At 39.7% G+C, this 9,275-nt stretch overlaps 1 protein-coding gene across 1 annotated transcript; it reads right to left on the bottom strand.

The window, feature by feature from the left end:
* Positions 1-4,215: 4,215 nt before the first annotated feature.
* On the bottom strand, positions 4,216-7,722 carry ZG16 (zymogen granule protein 16). Its single transcript, XM_051989455.1, has 4 exons — positions 7,705-7,722; positions 7,422-7,471; positions 7,097-7,229; positions 4,216-4,652 (listed from the first exon to the last, which is right to left on the bottom strand). The coding sequence occupies exons 2-4, from the start codon at positions 7,468-7,470 to the stop codon at positions 4,337-4,339; spliced, it is 498 nt and encodes a 165-aa protein (XP_051845415.1). The 5' UTR covers position 7,471; positions 7,705-7,722; the 3' UTR covers positions 4,216-4,336.
* Positions 7,723-9,275: the final 1,553 nt, after the last annotated feature.

Consider the following 9,275-nt stretch of genomic DNA (forward strand, 5'->3'; position numbering starts at 1 on the left):
AGAACTCTTAGCTCGTGTCTCTGCTTCTGCTTTTTCAGATGTGTTGGATGGACTCCAGTCACTTTATCTTCTGGGCCTGCTGACTCTAATAATTGTTATCTCTATACATTTGCCTTCTCCCCTCTCACTCTGGAAGCCTGCAAAAGAAAGGTCATTGGAAAAAAGAGAGGAAGTAAACACCACAGTGTACATATAGTGCTTTCACTTTTTTCTCATCCAATATATGATTGATACTTTCTACTCCAGAACATACCTGTGCAGAACACTTTATCCTGATCTCTGTGACAGTCTCAATTCTGATAGTGTTGTTTCACAAATTCTTCTCTCTCTCTCTCTCTCTCTCTCTCTCTCTCTCTCTCTCTCTCTCTCTCTCTCTCTCTCTTCATCTATAAAAGATTCCAGTCTCCTCAGAGATGAGAAACAGTACAAAAGTCCTGGTGCTCACTTACAACTTTGTTGCTCCTTTGGTCAGAGGGAAGAATTTCTGATAGCAGACTTTCCCAGTCCAAGACATGGAAGCATCTGGGGCCATAGTGGAGTGTCAAGAATTCTTGCAAAAATAATTATAAGCTTGCCTATATATACCAAGAAGGAAGGGCAAGGACAATGTTCCTGAACCTCAATTTGTTAGTATGAACCTTTAGCTTTCTAGTTGGCAGGTATATTTCTTGAGTATCATCAGTCTTGGAAGTTACCTTCAGAGTATTACCAGATTCAAATATTGAAAATTAGGCCTTCTGGAAAGAAAAAAAGGAGATTTTCCAGAAAAGGATTCTTTTGGAGAAAGAACAGGAACATTCACATGATCTGTATTATACAGAGAGCATCTGCTACAGAAGAGCTATATTTTACTCCCCATTTAAATAGCAAATTTTGGGGCTTAGATTTGATGAAAAGAGGATTGTCTACATAGAAGTCCCAAAATGTGTTTGGCTTCCAGGAAGAGTCCAGATCATATGGTGGCACTATATGTATGGAAGGGAATGCTTAGCATTCTGGGATACTTTGAATTGCCTGATGGTTGCAAGTTTATTTTACTCTGGAAGAGCTTATAGGCTACTTTGAATACTTTTTGCATTTTCTGCTTATTTATGGACTCCTGTGAGACTTTTATATTTTCATATATATGAAATGGCTTTATTTCATCATCTGAAAATTGTCTGTTCTTATCCTTTGACCGTTTATCAATTGAGGAATGACTTGTATTCTTATAAATTTAACACAGTTCTTTATATATTTTAGAAATGAGACCTTTTTAAAAATACTGACTATAAAGATTTTCCCCCAGATTTGTACTTCCCTTTTAATCTTATTTCTGATAATTTTGTTTGTGCAAAAACCTTTTAATTTAATGTAATCAAAGTTGTCCGTTTTGCCTTTTATAATGTTCTCTAGTTCTTCTTTGGTCATAAATTTTTCCCTTCTCCAAAGATCTGATAGGTGAATTATCCCTTGTTCTGCAAATTTGTTTATAGTATCATTCTGTATTCTCAAATCATGTTTCCATTTTGACCTTATGGTATGAGGTGTGAGATGTATGTCAGTGCCTATTTTCTGACATATTTTTCAGTTTTCCCAGCAATTTTGTCAAATAGTGACTTCTTATTCCAGAAGCTGGAGTGATTTTTTATATTTTCTATGTTATAACATAAATACTATCCTGTACCAGACGTGCATTTATTACGTTGAATGTTTGTATAATACTTAGGGATTTGATTATCTTCATCTGAAGAAACCTAGACATATTCTATATTTAAACTACTATATGGTGACTCAGAGAAAATCTGGGTAGGAGCAAATGAACCAAAAGTGAAAATTGCTTTAGGGCCCAGATCCTAAATTAGACTTCGTCTTTGTGAATCTGGTATTTGGAGATCCTTGAGCCATGGATTACAAAATCATCCTTCTCTTCATAGGTCAGGGGTTACCCTCAGTCATCCTTTTCTGAGATGAAGATGACTGTATTCTGGAATGAGAGTGATCTTAGGGACCCAGTTCTGGGAAGGATAATCATAGGCACATATAATGTTAGATTTATAAAGAACCATTGAGATAATCTAATCTAATCTCCCTATTTTATATATGAAGAAACTGAGACTCAGTGTGAGGAAGTGCCTTGTCCAAGATTGGAACTAGTACTACAACCGTGGTTGCTCTTTCTAGTAAAACCCACTGCTGTCAAGATTTGGGGTTCAGAATATCCAGGATTCAGAACAGAGAAGAGAGGATAAAGTTAGAGGTCTTCCAGAGAAGTCACATAGTCTCTTTTTTAAAAAATTTTTTATTTAATGATTACTTTATATTGACAACATTATCCCTTGCACTCGTTTCTTTTCCGATTTTTTCCCCCTCCCTCTCTCCACCCCTCCCCTAGATGGCAAGCAGTCCTTTATATGTTGGATATGTTGTAGTATATCCTAGATACAATATATGTTTGCAGAACCGAACAGTTCTCTTGTTGCATAGGGAGAACTGGATTCAGAAGGTATAAATAACCCGGGAAGAAAAACAAAAATGCAGATAGTTCACATTCGTTTTCCAGTGTTCTTTCTTTGGGTATAGCTGCTTTTGTCCGTCATTTATCAATTGAAACTCAGTTAGGTCTCTTTGTCAAAGAAATCCACTTCCATCAAAATAGTCACATAGTCTCTTGAAGGTTGTAGGTGGCAACAAGTGTGGACCAAGAAATCCTAATAATAGTTGATAATTTATATAGCACTATATGGTTTACAAAGGTCTTTATATACTCTAACTCATTCAAACATTATCCCAATCTTCTGTGATACTACAATGGGCAGGATTATTTTCATTCTTCATAAGAGGAAAATGAATCTCTAGTTTAGGTGACTTGCTCATGGTCACACAAATAGTAAATGTTAGAAGTGGGATTTGAATCTCTATTATCTGGCAATCCATCTCAAGGTTGAACAAGCAAGGGGAAAAAACTAAACAAACATGTCTTAGGATGAGGAGGAGAGTAGTAAAGAGTGGGGAAGCAGGATTCTTGGAAAGGAACTGAAGGAAGGTACTTCCTCTATACCAATCAACCTCTATAACAAGATTACAGGTTTGGTAAACACTTCTATCCCTTCATTCTTGGGGAAAAGGTGGTCCTTGTTGGTCCTTATTTGCTCTTAAGAAAATATCCCGGCTAATTCCTAATAAGGAATTAACCCACTGAGGGAATTTCTCAGTGTAATAAACCCATTTTGCCAAAAACTTCACTTGAAGATTGGGACTGTGAATTCTTTTGCAAAACCTGCGACACCAGACTGGGGATCCCCATTGCTGTTAGGGTATCTCTCACCCCTCAACACTTTGATATCTCTAGTTATTGCCAAAACTGGTTGATTGCATCCGAGTGTCAGAAATTCCTAATGACCATATAGAGTATAGCCAGAAGGTCAACTAATTGGTTCATCTAATAGTCCTTTTCCATTTTCAGAACCACTTCATTTAGGGATAATCTCTGATAAGGCACTGGGCTCCAAGGAAAAGATTTCCCAGAGGGCGGACAATCAATAAAAATTTATTAAGCACCAACTAGGTACTAGGAACTGTGCTAAAAGCTGAGGATACAAAAAGAAATAAAAGGGCCTGCCCTCAAGGAGACTGAAATCAATGGGAAACAACAAGTAAATATGTAAAATAAGCATAAGTAAGAATAAATATAAGAGGGGCAGCACTAGATTTGAAAAAGAATTCCTGTAAAAAGTGAGATTTTAGTTGGGATTCAAAAGAAGCCAGGGAATGTGGTAGGTGGAGATGAGGAGGGAAAGCATTTCAGGCATAACTGACACTGAAGAAAATGCAGGGGAAAAAGGAGAATGGGATAGAGGTGGGAAAGGGAGAGGTGGGAGCTAAGATAACAGAGTAAAGAAAGCATTTTGCCAGTGCTCTCTCAGCACAGCCTTCTAAACAACTTTAAAAAGCACAGTCAAACTGAATTCTGAGTAAAAAAGCAAAAACAACAAAAAGAAAGAAAGAAATTATCTCACCTGACCCCAACCACAACCTTGTAAAATGAAGAGAGATGTTATCTTCGTTTTATTGAAAAGAAAATCGGCTCAGAGAGGTTAAGACTGTTTGAGATACTTCCAAGTGTCCTTTGGCCTGATATCAGAAAGAATTATTGCACTTTAAGAAGGACACAAACATAGGGACACTTGCTCTGGGTTAGAGACATACAACAGAAGCACACTCCCACACACTGGCTTTAGCAACATCCTTTTATTTGAACCCGTTAGTAGAGGGAGGGCGGGGACGGGGAGGCTCTCGGGTGACAGGGACTTCTTTGTCCAGGAGAGGCGCTCCTGGGTCGGCTGCGTCTGGATGTTTAGCAGCTGCTGCATTCACTGGGGTAAACATCCCAGTGCAGACCAATTGCATTGATGAGGGAGCCCGAGCGGCCACTGAAGAATCGCAGAACGGTGTTGGGGTACAGTGGGGCAGCATTGAAGCTGGTGCCCGTGTCCTTGCCAAAAGGCATGTAGCGGCCCTTGTCTGTCACAAAGACCAGCTTCCGAACGTAGTACTTATATTTGCCAGACACTTGGATGATTGACTCCCCGGGGTACAGGAAAATCTCCTCCAGGTCACCCTGAGAACCCCCAACATAGTTGCTCCATTCCTTGCCGTATCGGACCTGGAGGCTGGGGTTGGGGGAGGAAGGAGAAAAGAAAAAAGGAGGGAGGTATTTAGTGTCCTACCAGCAAGAAGAGCCGAATAATATGCTGGCTGGGAGACTGAATATTATATTTTGTAAACATGGCAGACATCTATCAGGCACCTACTCTATAAAACACTGTGCCAGACAGAGAGGAGATATGTATTTAGATAGAATATTATACCCTTAATAATAACAAGCAAGCACCTAAATAGTGCCTTAAAGTTTGCAAAGTTCTTTACTAATATTTTCTTATCCTTGCAGCAATCCTGGGAGAAGGTGCTATTATGCCACATAGTATTTCCTGATCCTAGTTCTTTCATCTGTCAATCACAGGGGGTGAATGAGTGATGTCATTATTTAACTCACAGAAGTGATAAAAAGCATTGGGTCTAATTAGGAGCCCTGGGTTCCAGTCCCAGCTCTGTGACACACTAGCTGTATGACCTCGGGGCAGGTCACCTCTCTAAGATTTAGTTTTCCTATCAGTTGAAGAGGTTGGGACTAATGATATCTAACCATCCCCTTCTTCCAACTGAAAGAGGCTGTTTTCTGATTCTCAGCCTTTTTACCTGTAAGTAGTTAAATATCAAATAGCCTCTAAGATGCTGGCAAACTCTAAATCTAGAGTCCTATGTTATGACAACAGCCAACATTTATGTAACTTTATATATCAATATTATATATTGATTTCCCTGATAGGCCTCTAACTTTATCCTCTCTTCTCTGTTCTGAAGCCTGGATGTTCTGAATCCCAAATCTTGACAGCAATATTTCTTACTAGAAAGAACATTTATATATTAAAGTTTGTCAAGCCTTTCAAATAATGTTATAGCATTTAATCTTCACAATATAGGTGAAAGTGCTATTATTGTGCTTATTTTACAGATAAGGAAACTGAGGCAAAGAAATGTTAGCCCAGGCACACAGTGTCTTAGGCAGAATTTGAACTCAGATTTTCCTGACTCCAGATCCAGAACTCCCTCTATTACATCAACTAGCTGCCTCTTTAAATCTATATTTTGTTTGTTTAGTCATTTCAGTCATGTTCGACAGTTTATGACTCCATTTGGGGTTTTGTTTTCAAAGATAATGGCATGATTTACCATTTTCTTCTCCAACAAACCTATATAAATCCCATTCAAGAAAAGAAGATGAAGTTGATCACAGCGAATGAAATGTTCCTTGCAGAATAAAAGAAGGGAATCAATGTGAAAGTGAAGAAGGAAAAAAGATCTGAGGAGAGGGATCTGTATGTGAAAGCAGGAGAGCAGAAGAAAGTGGCAGAAGAAAAAGGGAAAAGGTCTTTGAACAATTAGGAGCAAAGTCATTAAAAAAGAGGGGTCCCCTGATGGGAAGGGCATTGTGCTGTCTGAGGAGAAGCAGCTGCTTGTCTTCCAAGGATCTCTCCTTGGAGGGGTCTACTGATATTATCAGGAGAGAAATCATCAGGTTAGGGTTGGAGGAGAAAGAAATGAATAATCTTGGTTTCTGATTCCTTGCTAATGAAAATTTGAGGCAATTCTTTGTTAACTTGGCACTAAAAATAAGGAGAACAAGCCAAGGTATGAATTCAGGAGTCTACAGAGAAATTCCAAAGACTTTTCAAACCCACTGACTGCTAACTACTTCTTATGATACATATGGGCACCAATGATACAACCAAAAGGAATCTCAAAGTATTGTCAAGGTTAATGAAGTTTGGGAAAAGAAATTGAAGGCTCTCAGTGCCGTCAATCAAAGGCAAAAGTTTCAGAAGAGAAAGGCCATTCTGGGAAGTAAACACCTGGTCCAGCATTTAGCACAGTATCTGACATACAGTAGGACCTTAACTAATATTTAATTTTCATTTGGCTGACTGGTTAGGAAGATGTTGGGCAATAGGCTTTGTTTTCTGGAAGATATTAGGCAATAGGCTTTGTTTTCTGGACCCTAGCTTGAAATATATGAAAGATGGTGATTTTGGCCAGGGATGAAGAATATCTAATAAGGACTGGTAAGGTCTTTGACTGGAAGCTTTCAAATATAATCAAAAGGGATTAAAGCTGAAAATAAAGTAAGAAAATAAAACTACCGGTCTTTAGAGAACTAACTAATGCAGAAAATAGTGCCAATGTAGAAAATATAGCAATAGAGATTCCAGAGGTTCACAGGAGACAAACCTGGTAGAAGCCAATGATAGGCATTTACATATAAATGCCCCAAATATTGGCAACAAGCAAAATGAAGGACCCTAAAGCAAGGAATCTGACTATGCCCCAAGACTTGGTAGAGTGGGACTCATGATTGGAATATGTCCCTGAAAGGAGATGCTTTATTAAAAAAACAACATAACAGGAAAGATAAACGAGAGGGTGGAAGATTAACTGAAGAAATCTAAGAACAAGAGAGGGATGACTAGTGAGGGCTAGCCCCCCTCGGGATCCTCACCCAACAATGTAGTATTTGTTGACCCGGATTCGGATGGCAGTGATGGGGCCATCTAGCTGATTGCCTGAGTGGGAGAAGCGTTCTCCTCCGCCGCCTCCATACTCCCCATTGTAGGAGGATGATCGTGGCTGAACTGGAGACAAAACAATTGATAAAGGAGATAAAGAAAGTAGCAATTCCACCAAGACTCTGTCACCATCCCTACGAGTTCTTCCATAAATCTGCATCTTCTCCAGACCCAAGCTTGAATGTCTATTCCATACACCTCTCACAGTACCAGGTTCCTTCTCTGATATTAGGCATCCTATACCTATAGATCACTTACCAGATTCAGCTGAGACACAGAACAGGGCGAGGAGAACCAAAGCCAACATCCTAGGAGTCAAGAAGGAAGGAGTGAACATCAGATCCAATCACCCTGCTTACCTAATTCAGTCCTAGGCTTCCTAACCAGCTACCCCAGACCCTGGCACCCCCACACCCTGACTTGGAGCCCTTCAAGTCTGCCTTCCTTCTGGTATCCTCATTACCCTAACTCATGGCTCTAACAAATCTACAGCCATTACTCATCTCCCTAGTTTAGGACCAGGCATCCCCTACCCCCTCACCTGGCAGATCTTGGTATAGTGGGAACTTAGTGAAAAGCCAAGTCCTTTTTATCTCAGGCCCAGACCCTCCCCTATTTCTTATCGTGCGAACTTCACCTCCTGAACAAATACTATAAAGTCATTAGGGTCAGGTGTGGCATAGAGAAGGGGATATCTCTCACTGGTCTCCTCCCAATTTGGGGTTTCTTCCAGGACTGTAGCTGGCTGAACCAGGGTCCCAGATCAAAAAGAGTCAAGATGATGGGGTGGGGTAGTCATGGGCAGCAGAGGGAGAGGTCTAAGAGAAGGGGCAGCCTGAACAGCATAACATTGAAAGTATTGGAAAAGGTTACCCTGTCCAAAAGTTCTCTTATGCTGCTTTTTACAATGCCTGAAATTCTACCATTAGTGATCTCTTTCTTTACATCAATCACTTTTCTCTATAGGCTTTTAAAAGTCTCAGAAGATATTCAGTCTTTCTCACCTCAATGTAAATGAATTGATCAGGGACTCAATACAGCAAGAGAAGAAATCAAGGCTGGCAAAAGAGAAATGAGATTAGACAGGAGGAGGACTCTGTATCAACTTCATTTCTTTCACTCTTATTTTGTTTACTAGCCTTTGGGACAGACACAGTCCAGTCAAAGAGAGAATGTAGCCTAGATTCCTTCAGAGAAAATGCATTAACCTAGATTTGAGCTGATAAAAACAATTTGAATTTTTATAATCCTGTAATTGTAATCCTGTTGTTATAACCTTCCTATGAGGTAGCTGGAACAAGCATTAACATCATTTTGCAGATAAGGAAACTGAAGCTTTAAAAATTGGATTGCTCTGCCTAAGATCATGCATCAGTATTAGAGTTAGGATTTAATTCCATGTCAACTAATTCCAAATCTAGCTCTGCTTCTACTATACCACTGGCCTAAAGTTCTTTGTGAGTGAGCCTCAGATAGGAGCTTGGGCTGGAATTATTTTCTTCCTCTTCCTGGCCCCTTTTCTCTATCTACTTCTTTCTCCCTCCTATTTCTACTTTCTGTTTCCTTCACTGTCACTTCTCTCTTCTTCATTTTTCCTACCTCTCTCTTTCCTTTTGTTTTTCTCTCTATAGCTCTTTCCTTACCCCTTCTCTTTTCCTGAGTGTCCATCTTCCTTTCTCTTCCTGTACCTCCCTAATCCCTCTCTCTCTCTCTCATCTCCTCCATCCCTGCTCCTAGAGACTTATATACCCCCTCAAATATTCCCTCTTCCTAACCCACTCTCTGGGCTTAGTCTATATCTGGGAGAAGAGTTCATCCCACATATCCAATCCGTTGTCAAATCTTGTTGTTTCTTCTTTCACATCCCTTATTAAATCCCCTTCTCTTCCTTAGCACAGCTGCAACACTAGATAGATTCTCATACCCTCTCACCCAGACTCTTGCTATAAGTTTAATGGGTCTCCTTGCCTTGCTCAGTCCATCCTGTGCTCAGCTGCTAAAGTGTTGTGTTATTTATTTTATTTTTTCTAGAATGTACATCTAGCCCTGTCAAGCTCCAATGGCTTGCTGTGACCTTCAGAATCAAATATAAACCACACTTTTGGGCATTTA

Source organism: Antechinus flavipes, chromosome 1 (genome assembly GCF_016432865.1).
Source record: "Antechinus flavipes isolate AdamAnt ecotype Samford, QLD, Australia chromosome 1, AdamAnt_v2, whole genome shotgun sequence".
Classification (NCBI taxonomy): Eukaryota; Metazoa; Chordata; class Mammalia; order Dasyuromorphia; family Dasyuridae; genus Antechinus; species Antechinus flavipes.